Here is a 22,009-nt window from a genome sequence, read left to right on the forward strand (position 1 = left end):
GCCCAGGAGGTGCGGCCTAGAAGAGAAAGTTTTCTCTGTTTCTCTCTTATTCTTTCCTCATGGCGGCCTCGAGGCTGGTGGTCCGCTCCGGTGGAGGGCCGCTGTCGCCGCTGATCTACGACTCAGACATGGACGACATCCCGGAGCGGGGCCTGCTCAGCGATGCCCAGTCCCTCTACGTGGAGCTTCTGTCAGAGACTCCGGCCAACCCGCTGCTGCTCAGCCTCCGCTACGAGGGTAACTGGTGTCCCCCCGCGCGAGACTTTCCCCTGCCCGGAGAGAGGATCTTCCCCTACAGCTTCCCAGACCAGCGAGTTTGACACCTTACCCAGCTTTAACCCGGCGGAGAAGCCGCGTGGCTCAGTGGAAAGAGCCCGGGCTTTGGAGTCGGAGGTCACGGGTTCAAATCCCTGCTCTGTCAGCTGGGTGACTTTGGGCAAATCACTTCTCTGGGCCTCAGTGACCTCATCTGTTAAATGGGGATTAAGACTGTGAGCCCCCTGTAGGGCAACCTTGTAACCTCCCCAGCACTTAGAACAGTGCTTTGCACATAGTAAGCGCTTAATAAAGGCCCTCATCATTATTATTATTATTTTACCCCAGATGCAAAAAGTCTCACGATGATGACGACTATGGTATTTGTTAAGCGCCAGGCACTGTTTTACGCGGTGGGGCAGACATAAGGTAATCAGGTCAGACGCTGTCCCTGTCCCACCTGGAGCTCACGGTCTTCATCCCCGTTTTACAGATGAGGTAATTGAGGCTTAGAGAAGCTAATCAATCAATCAATCAAGCGTATTTATTGAGCGCTTACTGTGTGCAGAGCACTGGACTAAGCGCTTGGGAAGTCCAAGTTGGCAACATATAGAGACAGTCCCTACCCAACAGTGGGCTCACAGGCTACAAGGGGGAGACAGAGAACAAAACCAAACATACAAATAAAATAAAATAAAATAAAATAAAATAAAATAAAATAAAAAAAAAAAATAAAATAAAATAAAATAAAATAAAATAAAAATAAAATAAAATAAAATAAAATAAAATAAAAAATAAAATAAATAAAATAAAAAATAAAAAATAAAATAAAATAATAAAATAAAATAAAATAAAATAAATAAAATAAAATAAAATAAAATAAAATAAAATAATACTTGCCCAAGGTACACAGCTGACACGTGGCAGAACCGGGATTAGAATCCACATCCTCCAACTCCCAAACCCGTGCTGCTTCACTCCTCCACCACAGCCCTTCTTCAAAGTCTACAGACCCCACTAGCCTCCCCCGTTCTCTCCCACTTTGCGGACCCCTGAAAACTCTAGAGATCAAATGGACCCCCCTTGCACCAAACCCGTCATGGCCCCTCTACAAACCCTATGAATGTGAGACCCTCATCAGTCACTCCAAACCCTCAAACATTCCCACCCGGAATTATTTTGATCTCCCATATGAGGCTAGCAGTCTCCCCAGTCTCAAGACCCCCCGACTCCAGCCCTCCCAAACCCTACAGAATTCACATAGACTCGCCCTCCCCGGCTCAATATTCCCATTCAGACCCTTCCCCGGTCCTTAAATCAGCCTTGCAAAAAGCCCGCCCAAGTCGAGTGGAGAAAATTTGTTCCTTCAATGATTCAAAGATCAGATTTTTTCCTGTTGGAAGACCGATGAAGCCCTTGGCTGCTTCTTCTCCTAATTCCTTTGTCCCTTTGACCATTTTACTCACTCCCCTACCGTCTCTATGTGTTGCCAGCTTGTGCTTCCCAAGCGCTTAGTACAGTGCTCTGCACGCAGTAAGCGCTCAATAAATACGACTGATTGATTGATTGATTGATTGATGAGAGGCCGGGGCTGGGGGCCGGGGGAGAGAAGTGTCCGTGTCCCGGGGTCAGAGAGGGGAAGGGAAAGGAAAGCTGCACAGGAGAAGGCTCTTCGATCAATCCATCAATCAATCAGTGGTAATTATTGAGTGCTTACTGTGTGCGGAGCGTTTGAGAAGCAACACGGCCTAGTGGGAAAACCCAAGTCAGAGGACCTGGGTTTTTATATAATAGCATTTATTAAGCGCTTACTATGTGCAAAGCACCATTCTAAGCGCTGAGGAGATGACAAGGTGATTAGGTTGTCCCACGTGGGGCTCACAGCCTTAATCCCCATTTTACAGATGAGGTAACTGAGGCACAGAGAAATTGAGTGACTTGCCCAAAGTCACACAGCTGACAAGTGGCAGAGCTGGGATTCGCCAACTTGTACTTCCCAAGCGCTTAGTCCAGTGCTCTGCACACTGTAAGCGCTCAATAAATACGATTGAATGAATGAAAGGTGAGCCAAAGTAGAAGGGTGTGAAACACAGACCGATCCATTTTGTGACTTAGCCCGAACTCTGGCCAGAAGTTCGCCTGGGAAGGAGGTTGAAACCCAAAGCTAAAATGTTAGCTTGGGATATATTTCAGGTTTTAAATGATCTTATTCAATTAAAATTTATAATATATATAACTGACATAAATAGCATAACTATAATAGCAGTATCATTTATAATGATTAGAATATTTTACAATGATATGTTTTATTGGCCTGCACCTTCACTAGTTCCCTATTACTATTGATAACCAAAAACCGGCTACCTGAAGCAGACAGAAATCCGGTTTCACTCACTATTTCATTCACTCAGTCGTCTTTATTGAGCGCTTACTGTGTGCAGAGCACTGTACTAAGTGCTTGGGAAGTCCAAGTCGGCAACATAGAGAGACAGTCCCTACCCCACAACGGGCTCACAGTCTAGAAGGGGGAGACGGACGACAAAACAAAACATGTAGTATGAACTTTAGGGTGAAGCCCAGGGTGGAAAATCTTTTTTTCTGAGGGTAAAATTGTAAACTTGCTGGCAAGGCTGAACTAGACTTCTCAGTCCCATGGTGCTCTCCACTTTCCAGTCTTCTGTTTTTTGTCTTTAGAGGTATTTGTTGAGCACTTACTATGTCCCAGACACTGCACTAAGAGCTGGTGTAGATGTAAGTTAATCAGGTTGGACACAGTCCATGTCTTTCTTTCTCTCAATCGTATTTATTGAGCGCTTACTGTGTGCAGAGCACGTCCCACATGATAATAATAATAATAATGGCATTTATTAAGCACTTACTATGTGCAAAGCACTGTCCTAAGCGCTGGAAAGAGGTTCACGGTCTAAATCCCCATTTTAGAGAGGAGGGAACTGAGGCCCAGAGAATAATAATAATAATAATAGTAATAATAAATAATAATAATAATAATAATAATAATAATAATGGCATTGGATAAGCGTTTACTAAGTGCAAAGCACTGTTCTAATGTAAGTTAATCAGGTTGGACACAGTCCATGTCTTTCTTTCTTTCAATCGTATTTATTGCGCGCTTACTGTGTGCAGAGCACATGTCCCACATAATAATAATAATAATAATGATAATAATAATGGCATTTATTAAGCACTTACTATGTGCAAAGCACTGTCCTAAGCGCTGGACAGGGGTTCACGGTCTTAATCCCCATTTTAGAGAGGAGGGAACTGAGGCCCAGAGAATAATAATAATAATAATAATGGCATTTGTTAAGCACTTACTATGTGCAAAGCACTGTTCTACTGTAAGTTAGTGAGGTTGGACACACTCCATGTCTTTCTTTCTTTCAATCATATTTATTGAGTGCTTACTGTGTGCAGAGCACATGTCCCACAGAATAATAATAATAATAATGGCATTTATTAAGCGCTTACTATGTGCAAAGCACTGTCCTAAGCGCTGGAATGGGGTTCACGGTCTAAATCCGCATTTTAGAGAGGAGGGAACTGAGGCCCAGAGAATGATAATAATAATAATAATGGCATTTGTTAAGCGCTTACTATGTGCAAAGCACTGTTCTAATGTAAGTTATTGAGGTTGGACACAGTCCATGTCTTTCTTTCTTTCAATTGTATTTATTGAGTGCTTACTGTGTGCAGAGCACATGTCCCACATAATAATAATAATAATGGCATTTATTAAGTGCTTACTATGTGCAAAGCACTGTCCTAAGCGCTGGAAAGGGGTTCACGGTCTAAATCCCCATTTTAGAGAGGAGGGAACTGAGGCCCAGAGAATGATAATAATAATAATAATGGCATTTGTTAAGCGCTTACTATGTGCAAAGCACTGTTCTAATGTAAGTTAATGAGGTTGGACACAGTCCATGTCTTTCTTTCTTTCAATCATATTTATTGAGCGCTTACTGTGTGCAGAGCACATGTCCCACAGAATAATAATAATAATGGCATTTATTAAGCGCTTACTATGTGCAAAGCACTGTCCTAAGCGCTGGAATGGGGTTCACGGTCTTAATCCCCATTTTAGAGAGGAGGGAACTGAGGCCCAGAGAATGATAATAATAATAATAATGGCATTTGTTAAGCGCTTACTATGTGCAAAGCACTGTTCTAATGTAAGTTATTGAGGTTGGACACAGTCCATGTCTTTCTTTCTTTCAATTGTATTTATTGAGTGCTTACTGTGTGCAGAGCACATGTCCCACATAATAATAATAATAATAATGGCATTTATTAAGTGCTTACTATGTGCAAAGCACTGTCCTAAGCGCTGGAAAGGGGTTCACGGTCTTAATCCCCATTTTAGAGAGGAGGGAACTGAGGCCCAGAGAATAATAATAATAATGATGGCATTTGTTAAGCGCTTACTATGTGCAAAGCACTGTCCTAATGTAAGTTAATCAGGTTGGACACAGTCCATGTCTTTCTTTCTCTCAATCGTATTTATTGAGCACTTACTGTGTGCAGAGCACATGTCCCACATAATAATAATAATAATGGCATTTATTAAGCGCTTACTATGTGCAAAGCACTGTCCTAAGCACTTGAATGGGGTTCACGGTCTAAATCCCCATTTTAGAGAGGAGGGAACTGAGGCCCAGAGAATAATAATAATAATAATAATAATAATGGCATTTGTTAAGCGCTTACTATGTTCAAAGCACTGTTCTAATGTAAGTTAATGAGGTTGGACACAGTCCATGTCTTTCTTTCTTTCAATCATATTTATTGAGCACTTACTGTGTGCAGAGCACATGTCCCACAGAATAATAATAATAATGGCATTTATTAAGCGCTTACTATGTGCAAAGCACTGTCCTAAGCGCTGGAATGGGGTTCACGGTCTAAATCCCCATTTTAGAGAGGAGGGAACTGAGGCTCAGAGAATAATAATAATAATAATAATGGCATTTATTAAGCGCTTACTATGTGCAGAGCACTGTTCTAATGTAAGTTAATGAGGTTGGACACAGTCCATGTCTTTCTTTCTTTCAATCATATTTATTGAGCGCTTACTGTGTGCAGAGCACATGTCCCACATAATAATAATAATAATGGCATTTATTAAGTGCTTACTATATGCAAAGCACTGTCCTAAGCGCTGGAAAGGGGTTCACGGTCTAAATCCCCATTTTAGAGAGGAGGGAACTGAGGCTCAGAGAATAATAATAATAATAATAATAATGGCATTTGTTAAGCGCTTACTATACGCAAAGCACTGTTCTAAGTGCTGGGGGGATACAAGATGATCAGGTTGTCCCGCCTGGGGCTCACAGTCCCCATCCCCATTTTACAGATGAGGGAACTGAGGCCCAGAGAAGTCAAGCGACTTGCACAGGGTCACACAGCAGACGCGTTGGCAGAGCCGGGATTCGAACCCATGACCTCTGACTCCAAAGCCCGGGCTCTTCCTAGACTGTGAGCCCACCGTTGGGTAGGGACTGTCTCTATCTGTTGCCAACTTGTACTTCCCAAGCGCTTGGTCCAGTGCTCTGCACACAGTAAGCGCTTAATAAATAGGATTGATTGATTGATTGATTTCCACTGAGCCATGCTTGCTTCTCTAAAATTCTACCACTGAACCACCAATGCTCAGAGAAGTGAATTGACCTGCCCCAGGTCACACAGCTAACAAGTGGTGAAGCTGGGATTAGAAGCCGGGGTCTTCTGATCCCCAGGCCTTAACCACTAGGCCATTCTGCTTCCGTCGTAGGGGGAGGCGGACGGGGCGGGATACAGCGAGGTGTCAAGTGTAGCAGGGAGGATTCAAGTGCGGCAGGACCTTGTGGGGAGATCATTGTCCCGGGAGTCAGCGGATCTGGGTTCTAATCCTGGCTCCGCAAGATTGCTCGCTGTGTGACCCTGGGCAAGTCACTTAACATCTCTGGGCCTCAGTTTCCTCAACTGTAAAACCCTACTCCCTCCTACTTGGACTGTGAGCCCATCGTGGGGGATGGGGATTGTGTCCAACCTGATTAACGTGAATCTACCCCAGGGCTTAGAACCGTACTCAAGCGCTTAATAATTTTTAGACTGTGAGCCCACTATTGGGTAGGGACCGTCCCTATATGTTGCCAACTTGTACTTCCCAAACGCTTAGTCCAGTGCTCTGCACACAGTAAGCGCTCAATAAATACGATTGATGATGATGATAATGATGGCATTTATTAAGCGCTTACTATGTGCAAAGCACTGTTCTAAGCGCTAGTCCAGTCCTCTGCACACAGAGAAGCAGCATGGCTCATAAAGAAGCAGCATGGCTCGATGGAAAGAGCCCGGGCTTTGGAGTCAGAGGTCATGGGTTCAAATCCCGCCGCCGCCAATTGTCTGCTGTGTGACTTTGGGCAAGTCATGCAGCGTGGCTCAGTGGAAAGAGCCCGGGCTTTGGAGTCAGAGGTCATGGGTTCGAAGCCCAGCTCCACCACATGTCTGCTGTGTGACCTTGGGCAAGTCACTTAACTTCTCTGAGCCTCAGTTCCCTCATCTGTAAAATGGGGATTGACTGTGAGCCCCATGAGGAACAACCTGATCACGTTGTATCCCCCCCAGCGCTTAGAACAGTGCGTTGCACATAGTAAGCGCTTAACAAATGCCATCATTATCATCATTATTATTATTTAACTTCTCTGGGCCTCAGTTCCCTCATCTGGAAAATGGGGATGAAGACTGTGAGCCCCCCGTGGGACCACCTGATCACCTTGTAACCTCCCCAGCGCTTAGAACTGTGCTTTGCACATAGTAAGCACTTAATAAATGCCATTATTATTATTATTCATTCATTCAGTCAGTCGTATGTATTGAGCACTTACTGTGTGCAGAGCACTGTACTAAGCGCTTGGGAAGTACAAGTCGGCAACGAATAGAGACAGTCCCTACCCAGCAACAGGTTCACAGTCTAAAAGGGGGAGACTCCCCTCCGTCTTACCTCCTTCCCTTCCCCACAGCACCTGTATATATGTATATATGTTTGTACCTATTTATTACTCTATTTATTTATTTATTTTACTTGTACATATCTATTCTATTGATTTTATTTTGTTAGTATGTTTGGTTTTGTTCTCTGTCTCCCCCTTTTAGACTGTGAGCCCACTGGTGGGTAGGGACTGTCTCTATATGTTGCCAACTTGTACTTCCCAAGCGCTTAGTCCAGTGCTCTGCACACAGTAAGCGCTCATTAATTCCAATGATTGATTGATTGATTGACTGATTGAAAACAAAACATGTGGACAAGTCATCAGAACAAATAGAATTCAATCTAACTTCATTCAGTCAATCAGTCAGTCATAATTATTATTATTAAGTGCTCAGTAAAGACGGTTGAATGAATGAACAGTGTTTGACACAGAGTAAGTGTTTCACAAATACCATAATAATAATGGTTTTCAGTCAGTCCTAATTATTATTATTAAGTGCTCAGTAAAGACGGTTGAATGAATGAACAGTGTTTGACACGGAGTAAGTGTTTAACAAATACCATAATAATAACGGTTTGGGGGAGGTCAATCTTGAGGTGTGGGGTTGGGGGGGGGGGGGGCGGTCCCTGCACCTCTGCTACCATGCTGCTTCGGTTTTCATTTTATTTTATTTTATTTTATTTTATTTTTTATTTTATTTTATTTTTTTATTTTATTTTATTTTATTTTATATTTTATTTTATTTTAGTATTTTATTTTATTTTATTTTATTTTATTTTATTTTATTATTTTATTTTACGTTCTTTCTTAGGCACCTACTAGGTGGCAGGCACTGTACTCTCCCTCTCCCCCTCCTCCCCCTCCCCATCCCCCCCGCCTTACCTCCTCGCCCTCCCCACATCACCTGTACATACGTACATATGTCTGTACATATTTCTTACTCTATTTTCCTTGTCCATATTTATTTTATTTGGTTGATAATAATAATAATAATAATAATAATGGCATTTATTAAGCGCTTACTATGTGCAAAGCACTGTTCTAACCGCTGGGAACGTTACAAGGTGATAATATGATATGTTTTGATATGTTGATATGTTTTGTTTCGTTGTCCGTCTCCCCCTTCTAGACTGTGGGCCCGCTGTTGGGTAGGGACCGTCTCTCGATGTTGCCGACTTGGACTTCCCAAGCGCTTAGTCCAGTGCTCTGCACCCAGTCAGCGCCCAATAAATACAATTGATGGATTGATTGATGATTGATTGATTGGTTCCCCAGCTTTCGAGGAGGATCGCTGCTTCGCCCCGTTTTTGGCGCACGGCAACATCAGCTCTACGGACCCCCAGTACCGGCCCGGGGCCGTGGCCACCTTCTCCTGCCAACCGGGGTACGCGCTGGAGCCCCCGGGACCCCCCAGCGCCATCGAGTGCGTCGACCCCACCGACCCCCACTGGAATGAGAGCGAACCCGCCTGCAAGGGTGAGACGGCGGGTTGGGGGGCGGACGGGGGAGAAGGTCCCCAACCTGTCACACATCCTGTCAATCGTATTTATTGAGCGCTTCCTGGGTGCAGAGCCAGACTACCGCCTTACCTCCTTCCCCACAGCACCTGTATATATGATGATGATCATCATCATCATCATCAATAGTATTTATTGAGCGCTTACTGCGTGCAGAGCGCTGGACTAAGCGCTTGGGAAGTCCAAGTTGGCAACATCTAGAGACGGTCCCTACCCAACAGTGGGCTCACAGTCTGAAAGTGGGCTCACAGTCTAAAATGATGAGGGTATTTGTTAAGCACTTACTATGTGCCGAGCACGGTTCTAAGCGCTGGGGAGATACAAGGTGATCAGGTTGCCCCACGGGGGGCTCACAGTCTTCATCCCCATTTTACAGATGAGGTAACTGAGGCCCAGATGTATATGGGTAGGGACTGTCTCTATATGTTGCCAGCTTGTACTTCCCAAGTGCTTAGTACAGTGCTCTGCACACAGTAAGCGTGCAATAAATACGATTGATTGATTGATTGATTACTCTATTTTACTTGTACATATCTATTCTATTTATTTTATTCTGTTAATAAATTATAATAATAATAATGGCATTTATTAAGCGCTTACTATGTGCCGAGCACGGTTCTAAGCGCTGGGGAGATACAAGGTGATCAGGTTGCCCCACGGGGGGCTCACAGTCTTCATCCCCATTTTACAGATGAGGTAACTGAGGCCCAGATGTATATGGGTAGGGACTGTCTCTATATGTTGCCAGCTTGTACTTCCCAAGTGCTTAGTACAGTGCTCTGCACACAGTAAGCGTGCAATAAATACGATTGATTGATTGATTGATTACTCTATTTTACTTGTACATATCTATTCTATTTATTTTATTCTGTTAATAAATTATAATAATAATAATGGCATTTATTAAGCGCTTACTATGTGCCGAGCACGGTTCTAAGCGCTGGGGAGACACAAGGTGATCAGGTTGCCCCATGGGGGGCTCACAGTCTTCATCCCTATTTTACAGATGAGGGAACTGAGGCCCAGATGTATATGGGTAGGGACTGTCTGTATATGTTGCCAGCCTGTACTTCCCAAGCACTTAGTACAGTGCTCTGCACACAGTAAGCATGCAATAAATACGACTGTTTGATTGATTGATTACTCTATTTTACTTGTACATATCTATTCTATTTATTTTATTCTGTTAATAAATTATAATGATAATAATGGCATTTATTAAGCGCTTACTATGTGCCGAGCATGGTTCTAAGCGCTGGGGAGATACAAGGTGATCAGGTTGCCCCATGGGGGGCTCACAGTCTTCATCCCCATTTTACAGATGAGGGAACTGAGGCCCAGATGTATATGGGTAGGGACTGTCTCTATATGTTGCCAGCTTGTACTTCCCAAGCGCTTAGTACAGTGCTCTGCACACAGTAAGCGTGCAATAAATACGATTGATTGATTGATTGATTACTCTATTTTACTTGTACATATCTATTCTATTTATTTTATTCTGTTAATAAATTATAATAATAATAATGGCATTTATTAAGCGCTTACTATGTGCCGAGCACGGTTCTAAGCGCTGGGGAGACACAAGGTGATCAGGTTGCCCCATGGGGGGCTCACAGTCTTCATCCCTATTTTACAGATGAGGGAACTGAGGCCCAGATGTATATGGGTAGGGACTGTCTGTATATGTTGCCAGCCTGTACTTCCCAAGCACTTAGTACAGTGCTCTGCACACAGTAAGCATGCAATAAATACGATTGATTGATTGATTGATTACTCTATTTTACTTGTACATATCTATTCTATTTATTTTATTCTGTTAATAAATTATAATGATAATAATGGCATTTATTAAGCGCTTACTATGTGCCGAGCATGGTTCTAAGCGCTGGGGAGATACAAGGTGATCAGGTTGCCCCATGGGGGGCTCACAGTCTTCATCCCCATTTTACAGATGAGGGAACTGAGGCCCAGATGTATATGGGTAGGGACTGTCTCTATATGTTGCCAACTTGTACTTCCCAAGCACTTAGTACAGTGCTCTGCACACAGTAAGTGCTCAATAAATAGGATTGATTGATTGATTGATTGATTACTCTATTTTACTTGTACATATCTATTCTATTTATTTTATTCTGTTAATAAATTATAATAATAATAATGGCATTTATTAAGCGCTTACTATGTGCAAAGCACTGTTCTAAACGCTGGGGAGGTTACAAGGTGATCAGGTTGTCCCACGGGGGGCTCACAGCCCCCATTTTACAGATAAGGGAACTGAGGCCCAGAGAAGCGAAGTGACTGGCCCAAAGTCACACAGCTGACAAGTGGCGGAGCCGGGATTTGAAACCATGACCTCGGACTCCAAAGCCCGGGCTCTTTCCACTGAGCCACACTGCTTCTCTAATATGTTAATATGTTTGGTTTTTGTCGGCTGTCTCCCCCTTTTAGACTGTGAGCCCGCTGTTGGGTAGGGACTGTCTCTCGATGTTGCCAACTTGGACTTCCCAAGCGCTTAGTACAGTGCTCTGCACACAGTAAGTGCTCAATAAATACGGTTGATTGATTAACAAAATTAATAGAATAGTAAATATGTACAAGTAAAATAAATAGCAAAATAAATAGAATAGTAAATATGTACAAGGCAAATAAATAGAGTAATAAATCTGTACAAACATATATACAGGTGCTGTGGGGAGGGGAAGGAGGTAGGGTGGGAGGGATGGGGAGGAGGAGAGGGGCAGTAGAATATCTCGCTGGTACCCTAACACCCCTAAAAGATCCACTGTTGGGTAGGGACCGTCTCTAGATGTTGCCAACTTGTACTTCCCAAGCGCTTAGTCCAGTGCTCTGCACACAGTAAGCGCTCAATAAATACGATTGAATGAATGAATGACTCACCATCACATCTTACAAAAGGGCTTCAGTGAACTTGTCGCTGATGTCTCCTGAATCGGGGAGATGATTGTGTCGCAGGAGAATTCCCAGGCTTTGGGAAAAGTCTACCTGGCCACATCCCAGATAACATTTCTTAAGCGCTTACTATGTGCAAAGCACTGTTCTAAGCACTGGGGAGGTTACAAAGTGATCGGGTTGTCCCACATGGGACTCACCGTCTTAATCCCCATTTTCCAGATGAGGTAGCTGAGGCACAGAGAAGCTAAGTGGCTTGCTCAAAGTCACCCAGTTGACAGTTGACAGAGCCGGGATTTGAACCCATGACCTCTGACTCTAAAGCCCGGGCTCTTTCCACTGAGCCACGCTGCTTCCCCAAATGGGGAGTGAACCCCAAATCTGAGGTTGTGTCCCTAAACCGGGGTAGTCTCAGCATCCCTGATGGGGTCTCCGCCCCTGCCGGAGATAGGGGAGACCCCAATTCTTTAAGGGGACAACCCTTCCCGGAATCAAGATCCTTGTTGGTAGGGAACATAGCTACCTACTCTGTTATTATGTAATAATAATAATAATAATAATAATAATGGCATTTATTAAGCACTTACTATGTGCAAAGCACCGTTCTAAGTGCTGGGCAGGTTACAAGGTGATCAGGTTGTCCCCCGAGGGGCTCACAGTCTTAATCCCCATTTTACAGATAAGGGAACTGAGGCCCAGAGAATAATAATAATAATAATAATGATGGCATTTATTAAGTGCTTGCTATGTGCAAAGCACTGTTCTAAGCGCTGGAGAGGTTACAAGGTGATCAGGTTGTCCCACGGGAGGCTCACAGTCTTAATCCCCATTTTACAGATGAGGTAATTGAGGCACAGAGAATAATAATAATAATGATGATGGTATTTATTAAGCACTTACTATGTGCAAATAATAATGATGGCATTTATTAAGCGCTTACTATGTGCAAAGCACCGTTCTAAGCGCTGGGCAGGATACAAGGTGATCAGGTTGTCCCACGGGGGGCTCACAGTCTTAATCCCCATTTTACAGATGAGGGAACTGAGGTGCAGAGAATAATAATAATAATGATGGCATTTATTAAGCGCTTACTATGTGCAAAGCACCGTTCTAAGCACTGGGGATTTTACAAGGCGATCAGGTTGTCCCACGGGGGGCTCACAGTCTTAATCCCCATTTTACAGATGAGGGAACTGAGGCACAGAGAAGTTTAGTGTCTTGCCCAAAGTCTCACAGCTGACAATTGGCGGAGCAAAGCACTGTTCTAAGCGCTGGGGAGGTTACAAGGTGATCAGGTTGTCCCACGGGGGGCTCACAGTCTTAATCCCCATTTTTCAGATGAGGTCACTGAGGCCCAGAGAAGTGAAGTGACTTTTCATTCATCCATTCATTCAATCGTATTTATTGCGCGCTTACTGTGTGCAGAGCACTGTACTAAGCGCTTGGGAAGGACAAGTTGGCAATCAATCAATCAATCGTATTTATTGAGCGCTTACTGTGTGCAGAGCACTGTACTAAGCGCTTGGGAGGTACAAGTTGGCAACATATAGAGACGGTCCCTACCCAACAAGGTCACACAGCTGACAATTGGCGGAGCCGGCATTTGGACCCATGGCCTCTCCCGAGCGCTTTGTACAATGCTGTGCACACAGTGACTGCTCAATAAGTACGATCAATCAATCAATCGTATTTATTGAGCACTTACTGTGTGCAGAGCACTGTACTAAGCGCTTGGGAAGGACAAGTAATCGGTTGATTGATCACCCCTACTACACTGCCAAACCTGCCTCTACATTCTGCCTGAAGTGGAAGCCGAAATAGGATTTCGGGGGGCCCGCGGGAGGGGCCGCCCCCTGACACTTCCCGGCGCGGCCGTGATTCCCGCCTTCAGCTCCGTCTGTTCCCTGCCCCCTTCCAGCTCTCTGTGGCGGGGAGCTGACGGAACCAGCCGGCGTGGTCCTGTCCCCCGACTGGCCGCAGAGCTACGGTCCCGGCCAGGATTGCGTGTGGGGGCTGCACGTCCAGGAGGAGAAGCGCATCCTGCTGCAGGTCGAAATGTACGCTAGCGGGCTCGGGGAGCGGGCCGGGCCAGGGCCGGACGGGGCAACCGGGCGGCCCAGTTTGGCTCCGGACTGGGGCCCTCAATCAGGTCTGGGTCCGGAGCCAGAGGGTATCCACGTGAGGGCCCAAGGGAAGGCGAAGAGGACGGGATGGAGGGGTCAACGACCAGAGAGTGTCCGGTGGGATGAGGATGGGATGGAAGAGACCAAGGGTCCTAGAACGAATCAGGTCTAGGGCCAGAGCCAGAGGGTACCCGTGTGAGGGCTGAAGGGGAGGCGAAGAGGATGGAATGGAGGGGTCAACAACCAGAGAGTGTCCGGTGGGATGAGGATGGGATGGAAAAGGGTCCTAGAACAAATCAGGTCTAGGGCCGGAGCCAGAGGGTACCTGTGTGAGGGCCGAAAGGAAGGCGAAGAGGATGGGACGGAGGGGTCAAGAACCAGAGAGTGTCCGGTGGGATGAGGATGGGATGGAAGAGACCGAGGGCCCTAGAACGAATCAGGTCTAGGGCCGGAGCCAGAGGGTACCCGTGTGAGGGCCGAGGGGGAGGCGGAGAGGATGGGATGGGGGAGTCAGGAACCAGAGAGTGTCCGGTGGGATGAGGATGGGATGGAAGAGACCAAGGGTCCTAGAGCGAATCAGGTCTAGGGCCGGAGCCAGAGGGTACCCGTGTGAGGGCCGAGGGGAAGGCGGAGAGGATGGGATGGAGGGGTCAACGACCAGAGAGTGTCCGGTGGGATGAGGATGGGATGGAAGAGACCTAGGGTCCTAGAGCGAATCAGGTCTAGGGCCGGAGCCAGAGGGTACCCGTGTGAGGGCCGAGGGGGAGGCAAAGAGGACGGGATGGAGGGGTCAACAACCAGAGAGTGTCCGGTGGGATGAGGATGGGATGGAAGAGACCAAGGGTCCTAGAACGAATCAGGTCTAGGTTCAGAGCCAGAGGGTACCCGTGTGAAGGCCAAGGGGGAGGTGAAGAGGACGGGATGGAGGGGTTAAGAACCAGAGTGTCCAGTGGGATGAGGATGGGATGGAAGAGACCAAGGGTCCTAGAACGAATCAGGTCTAGGGCCGGAGCCAGAGGGTACCCGTGTGAGGGCCGACGGGAAGGCGGAGAGGATGGGATGGAGGGGTCAACAACCAGAGGGTGTCCGGTGGGATGAGGATGGGATGGAAGAGACCAAGGGTCCTAGAGCGAATCAGGTCTAGGTCCGGAGCCAGAGGGTATCCGTGTGAGGGCCGAGGGGAAGGTGAAGAGGACGGGATGGAGGGGTTAAGAACCAGAGTGTCCAGTGGGATGAGGATGGGATGGAAGAGACCAAGGGTCCTAGAACGAATCAGGTCTAGGTCCGGAGCCAGACGGTACCCGTGTGAGGGCCGACGGGAAGGCGGAGAGGATGGGATGGAGGGGTCAACAACCAGAGGGTGTCCGGTGGGATGAGGATGGGATGGAAGAGACCAAGGGTCCTAGAACGAATCAGGTCTAGGTCCGGAGCCAGACAGTACCCGTGTGAGGGCTGAGGGGGAGGCGGAGAGGACGGGATGGAGGGGTCAACAACCAGAGAGTGTCCGGTGGGATGAGGATGGGATGGAAGAGACCTAGGGTCCTAGAACGAACCAGGTCTAGGGCCGGAGCCAGAGGGTACCCGTGTGAGGGCCGAGGGGGAGGCGAAGAGGATGGGACGGAGGGGTCAGGAACCAGAGAGTGTCCAGTGGGATGAGGATGGGATGGAAGAGACCAAGGGTCCTAGAACCTCAGGGTCCCGGGCGGGGGGTGAGGACAGGATGGAGACTGTTAGCTTGTTGTGCGCAGCGAATGTGCCCGTTTATTGTTCATTCATTCATTCAATCGTATTTATTGAGCGCTTACTGTGTGCAGAGCACTGTACTAAGCGCTTGGGAAGTCCAAGTTGGCAACATATAGAGATGGTCCCTACCCAACAGTGGGCTCACAGTCTAGAAGGGGGAGACAGAGAACAAAACAAAACATATTAACAAAATAAAATAAGTATATATTGTAATAATAATATTAATAATGGCATTTATTAAGCGCTTACTATGTGCAAAGCACTGTTCTAAGCGCTGGGGAGGTTACAAGGTGATCAGATTGTCCCACGGGGGGATCACACTCTTCAACCCCATTTTACAGATGAGGGAACTGCGGCACAGAGAAGTTAAGTGACTTGCCCGAAGTCACACAGCTGACAATTGGCAGAGCCGGCGTTTGAACTCATGACCTCTGACTCCAAAGGCCGGGCTCCTTCCACTGAGCCACGCTGTACTCTACCAAGCGTTTAGAACAGTGCTCTGTACACAGTGAGCGCTCAGTAAATACGACCGAATGAATGATGGAGGAGAACCAAGGGTTCAAGAACCAGAGGGTCCCGGGGGGGGATGAGGATGGGATGGAAGAGACCCAAGAACCAGAGGGTCCCAGAGGGGATAATAATAATAATAATAATAATGATGGCATTTATTAAGCGCTTTCTATGTGCCAAGCACTGTTCTAAGCGCTGAGGAGTTTACAAGGTGATCAGGTTGTCCCACGGGGAGCACACAGTCTTAATCCCCATTTTACAGATGAGGGAACTGAGGCCCAGAGAAATGAAGTGACTTGCCAAAGTCACACAGCTGACAAGTGGCGGAGCCGGGATTTGAACCCATGACCTCTGACTCCAAAGCCCGGGCTCTTTCCACTGAGCCACGCTGCTTCCAGCTGTGTCCCCAAGGGGATGAGGATGGGATGGAAGAGACCCAAGAGTCCAAGAACCAGGAAGTCTAGGGCTGGGAGAGGGGATGAAGACAGGATGGAGGATAGGGCTGGGAGCGGGGATGAAGACAGGATGGAGGATAGGGCTGGGAGCGGGGATGAAGACAGGATGGAGGAAATTCAAAGGTCCAAGACCCAGAGGGCCTGAGAGGAGAGAGGCGGGACCAGAAACCCAAGGGAACCAAAACAAAGAGGGACGTTGAGGAGGAGGAAGGACGGCAGACTGCAAGAGTTTTCAGGGCCCGAGAGGGGGAAAAGTCAAGATCCAGGGAGAAACTGGGAGGCCATACAGGGCCAAAAAGAAGTCTGGAGGGAGAACGCGGAAAGCTGGAATGGGCTTTATGAGGGAAACGTGTTGAAGAGCTAGGAGGGCCCAGGCCTTGGGGTCTAGCCCTCGGCCTCTCTCTGTCTCCTCGGCAGCCTCAACGTGCGTGGAGGGGACATGCTGACGTTATTCGACGGGGACGGTCCCAGTGCCCGGGTCCTGGCCCAGCTGCGGGGGCCCCAGCCTCGGCGCCGGCTCCTTTCTTCGGGTCCCGACCTCACCCTGCAGTTCCAGGCCCCTCCCGGTCCCCCCAACCCGGGGCTCGGCCAGGGCTTCGTGCTGCACTTCAAAGGTAACCGACCCCCCTACCCCGCTCCAGAGGGACCAGCTCCTGCCACTCCGAGACCCAGCCGGGGGTCCCGGCCCAGCCAGATTCCCCGGGGCTTGGCCACGGATCATCCTCATCATCATCAATCGTATTTATTGAGCGCTTACTGTGTGCAGAGCACTGTAGTAAGCGCTTGGGAAGTACAAGTTGGCAACATATATGACTCGGAGGGGCAGAGGAAAGTGGCCAGTTCCAACCTTTCACCATAGGGCCGCCCTATCCGTCTCCCCACCAGCGCGCAGGGCACGTGGGGTCCCTAAGTCGGATGGGCTGGAGTGAAGGAATGCCCTTAGGGCTCTGTTGCTAAGAACTGACAAACTGAAAACCCAGAGGTAGGATTCGAATCCACAGAACCTAGGTTTTTAAACTTTTTCAATTAGCCCCTGAGCCACAGTGAAGGCTGTAGAATGTGCGATGACCGCGTCTGCTCAAGGGCCCAAAGGGAGCCTGGGCCTCACCCCGGGGAGTCAGCCGCCGCGCCTGCACAGCGTCCTCCTACCTATGCCTGCGGGCTGCCGGGATCCGTAGAAAGCCCCGGAGGGAGGGATCGATCGATCCATCAATGGTATTTACTGAGCACTCACTGTACGCGGAGCACCGGACTAAGCGCTTGGGAGAGTACAATAAAATACAGTTTGGTAGACACGTTCCCTGCCCTCGAGGAGTTGACCGTCCGGAGGGGGAGACAGACAGGAAAATAAATTACGGATCGGCCCCCGCCACCCCCGGGCCTGCTTTTTGGAGCTTAACCGGTTGCTTCTCTCCTGTCTGTCTTTGTCGCTTTGTCACCCTCCCGTGTCTTTGCTGCATCTCTCCCCCCAACCCGCTGAAGAGGTTCCCCGGAACGACACCTGTCCAGAGCTGCCGCCTCCGGAGTGGGGCTGGAGGACGGCATCCCACGGGGACCTGATCCGCGGCACGGTGCTCACCTACCAGTGTGAGCCCGGATACGAGCTGCTGGGCTCCGACATTCTCACCTGCCAATGGGACCTGTCCTGGAGCGCCGCGCCCCCCGCTTGCCAGAAGAGTGAGACCCTAAAAATCCCCCCACCGCCCCACCAGTTCCCTAAATCCTCAGGCTAAAGGGGAGAAAGAGACACAGACACACAGAGACAGAAACGCACAAAAGGCAGGGCAATGGGATAATAATAATAATAATAATGATGATGATGGTACTTGTTAAGCGCTTACTATGTGCCAAGCACCGTTCTAAGTGCTGGGGTAGATACAAGTTAAGCAGGTCGGACGCATCTTTGTCCCACATGGGGCTCATGCTCAATTCCCGTTTCACAGATGAGGTAACCGAGGCCCACAGAAGTGAAGTGACTTGCCCAGGGTCACACAGCAGACATGTGGCAGAGCCAGGAGTAGAACCTAGGTCCTTCTGATTCCCAGGCCCGGGCTCTATGCACTAAGCCACGCTGCTTCTACCCCAGACAATCAATCAATAGTATTTATTGAGCACTTACAATACAACCGAATTGGTAGACCTGGTCCCCGTCCACAAGAAGCTTACTGTCTAGAGGGATAATGGTTATGGTATTTGTTAAGTGCCTACTAAGCAGCGTGGCTCAGTGGAAAGAGCCCGGGCTTTGGAGTCAGAGGTCATGGGTTCAAATCCCGGCTCTGCCACTTGTCAGCTGTGTGACTGCGGGCAAGTCACTTCACTTCTCCGGCTCTCAGTTCCCTCATCTGTAAAATGGGGATTAAGACTGTGAGCCCCACGTGGGACAACCTGATCACTTGGTAACCTCCCCAGCGCTTAGAACAGTGCTTTGCATGTAGTAAGCGCTTAATAAATGCCATCATTGTTATTATGATGTGCCAAACACTATGCTAAGTGCTAGGGTAAATACAAGATAATCAGGACCCGCATGGGGCTCACAGTATAAATAGAAGGGAGAACAGGTATTGAATTCCCATCGTGCAGATAAGGCTCAGAGACCGAAGTGACTTGCCCAGTGTCACAAAGCAGACATGTGGCCGAGGCAGCATTAGAACCCAGGTCTTCTGACGCCCAGGCCCGTGCTCTTTCCACCAGCCCTTCCCTCTCCTACTTCAAGATCCCAAATTCATTCATTCATTCAATCGTATTTATTGAGCGCTTACTGTGTGCAGAGCACTGGACTAAGCGCTTGGGAAGTCCAAGTTGGCAACATATAGAAATGGTCCCTACCCAACAGCGGGCTCACAGTCTGGAGGGGGGAGACAGAGAACAAAACAAAACATATTAACAAAATAAAATAAATAGAATAAACATGTACAAATAAAATAGAGTAATAAATCCGTACAAACATATATACATATATACAGGTGCTGTGGGGAGGGGAAGGAGGTAAGGCGGGGGGGATGGGAAGGGGGAGGAGGGGGAGAGGAAGGAGGGGGCTCAGTCTGGGAAGGCCTCCTGGAGGAGGTGAGCTCTCAGTAGGCCTGTAACGTAGCTCATCGGGAATGTGAGTTCTCCCCCAACTCCTCCCTCTCGAGATTAATAATAATAATAATGATAATGATGGCATTTATTAAGCGCTTACTATGTGCAAAGCACCGTTCTAAGCGCTGGGGAGGTTACAAGGTGATCAGGTTGTCCCACGGGGGGCTCACAGTCTTCATCCCCATTTGACAGATGAGGGAACTGAGGCCCAGAGAAGTGAAGTGACTTGCCCAAAGTCACCTAGCTGATAATTGGCAGAGCTGGGATTTGAACCCATGACCCCTGACTCCAAAGCCCGGGCTCTTTCCACTGAGCCACACTGCTTCTCTAAGTTGCCAGGCTAGTCAGAAAAGGCCCAGTGCCCTGAGTGCTTTCTGTCGGTCTGTCTGTCTCTCTGTCTCTCTCTCTGTCTCTCTCTCTCTCCAAACCCCATCTCCTCCTGTGCCGGGTCTCTTTGGGACCCCCTCATCCTCCCAGGAAACGAGGGGGAGCCCCCAATTCCCTCTTCCATGCCCCCTACATTCTTTTAGAAGCAGCCTGGCTCAGTGGAAAGACCCCGGGCTTTGGAGTCAGAAGTCACGGGTTCAAATCCCAGCTCTGCCAACTGTCAGCTGGGTGACTTTGGGCAAGTCACTTCACTTCTCTGGGCCTCAGTTCCCTCATCTGTAAAATGGGGACTAAAACTGTGAGCCCCACACGGGACAACCCGATGGCCTGGTAACCTCCCCAGCGCTTAGAACAGTGCTTTGCACATAGTAAGCGCTTAACAAATACCATCATCATCACCTAGCTGATAATTGGCAGAGCTGGGATTTGAACCCATGACCCCTGACTCCAAAGCCCGGGCTCTTTCCACTGAGCCACGCTGCTTCTCAAGGTTGCCAGGCTAGTCAGAAAAGGCCCAGTGCCCTGAGTGCTTTCTGTCTGTCTGTCTGTCTGTCTCTCTCTCTCCAAACCCCAATTCCTCCTTTGCCGGGTCTCTTTGGGACCCCCTAATCCTCCCAGAAAATGAGGGGGAGCCCCCAATTCCCTCTTCCATGCCCCCTACATTCTTTTAGAAGCAGCGTGGCTCAGTGGAAAGAGCCCGGGTTATGGAGTCAGGAGTCGTGGGTTCAATTCCAGCTCCGCCAACTGTCAGCTGGGTGACTTTGGGCAAGTCACTTCATCATCATCAATCGTATTTATTGAGCGCTGACTATGTGCAGAGCACTGGACTAAGCGCTCGGGAAGTACAAGTTGGCAACATCTAGAGACAGTCCCTACCCAACGGTGGGCTCACAGTCTAAAAGGGGAAGACAGAGAACAAAACCAAACATACTAACAAAATAAAATAAATAGAATAGATATGTACAAGTAAAATAAATAAATAAATAGAGTAATATCTGGGCCTCAGTTCCCTCATCTGTAAAATGGGGATGAAGACTGTGAGGCCCCCGGGGGACAACCCGATCACCTTGTAAGCACCCTAGCGCTTAGAATAGTGCTTTGCACATAGTAAGCGCTTGATAAGTGCCATCATCATCATTATTATTACTCTTTTAGCCATTAGTCCCCCCTCTCTGCCAACGTTGGTGTCAGGTCACCCTTGACCCCGGCCCCTCTCCTCCGTCCCGCTCCCCAGTCATGACATGCGCGGACCCCGGAGAGATCACCAATGGCCACCGGACGGCATCCGACGCCGGTTTCCCCGTCGGCTCTCACGTTCAGTACCGCTGCCTGCCGGGCTACAGTCTGGAGGGAGCTGCCGTCTTGACCTGTTACAACCGGGACACCGGCACCCCCAAATGGAGCGACCGGGTCCCCAAGTGTGTCCGTGAGTCCCCGGCGCGGGCCGCGGGGAGCGGGAGCTGGAGGAGAGGAAGGGCCCGGGAGAATCGGATGCCCGGAGGACGGAGGCCGAGGCCAGGAGGCCTAGTTGCCCCGAAGAAGCCTCAGGGCCCCGGGTCTGGGCGGGTGGAGGGGAAGGGAGGACAAGGAGCTGACTTCCATCCTTCCTCCTCCTCTCCCTTTCCCCCAGTGAAGTACGAGCCCTGCCTGAATCCGGGGGTCCCGGAGAATGGGTATCAGACCCTCTACAAGCACCACTACCAGGCTGGGGAGTCCTTGCGCTTCTTCTGCTACGAGGGCTTTGAGCTGATCGGCGAAGTGACCATCACCTGCGTCCCCGGACACCCCTCCCAGTGGACCAGCCAGCCCCCACTCTGCAAAGGTACCCACGGGAGGAAGCCGGGGCTCCCGAGGAGTGACGGGGAGGAGGCTCACCCTCCCCGTCTCCGGAAGGCGAAGGACGGGAGGCCGGAGAAGCCTCGCCTCCCACCTGGAGGCTCAGGAGAGGGAGCCGGATCCGGAAGAAGGCCGGGGACCCGCGGCTCGGGGCGGGAGCGGGGGGTCTGCTTTGTGGGGGCCGGGAGGGGACGGGAGCTTCC

At 48.7% G+C, this 22,009-nt stretch overlaps 1 protein-coding gene across 1 annotated transcript in view; it reads left to right on the top strand.

The window, feature by feature from the left end:
* SEZ6L2 (seizure related 6 homolog like 2) overlaps positions 1-22,009 on the top strand; it is a 34,675-nt gene that overhangs the window by 9,379 nt on the left and 3,287 nt on the right. The window contains 7 exon segments of the mRNA XM_038763737.1: positions 74-237; positions 8,520-8,720; positions 13,590-13,728; positions 16,920-17,116; positions 17,985-18,179; positions 21,205-21,396; positions 21,601-21,792. Coding sequence (XP_038619665.1) covers positions 74-237; positions 8,520-8,720; positions 13,590-13,728; positions 16,920-17,116; positions 17,985-18,179; positions 21,205-21,396; positions 21,601-21,792 — 1,280 coding nt within the window.

Source organism: Tachyglossus aculeatus, chromosome 21, assembly GCF_015852505.1.
Source record: "Tachyglossus aculeatus isolate mTacAcu1 chromosome 21, mTacAcu1.pri, whole genome shotgun sequence".
Taxonomy (NCBI): domain Eukaryota; kingdom Metazoa; phylum Chordata; class Mammalia; order Monotremata; family Tachyglossidae; genus Tachyglossus; species Tachyglossus aculeatus.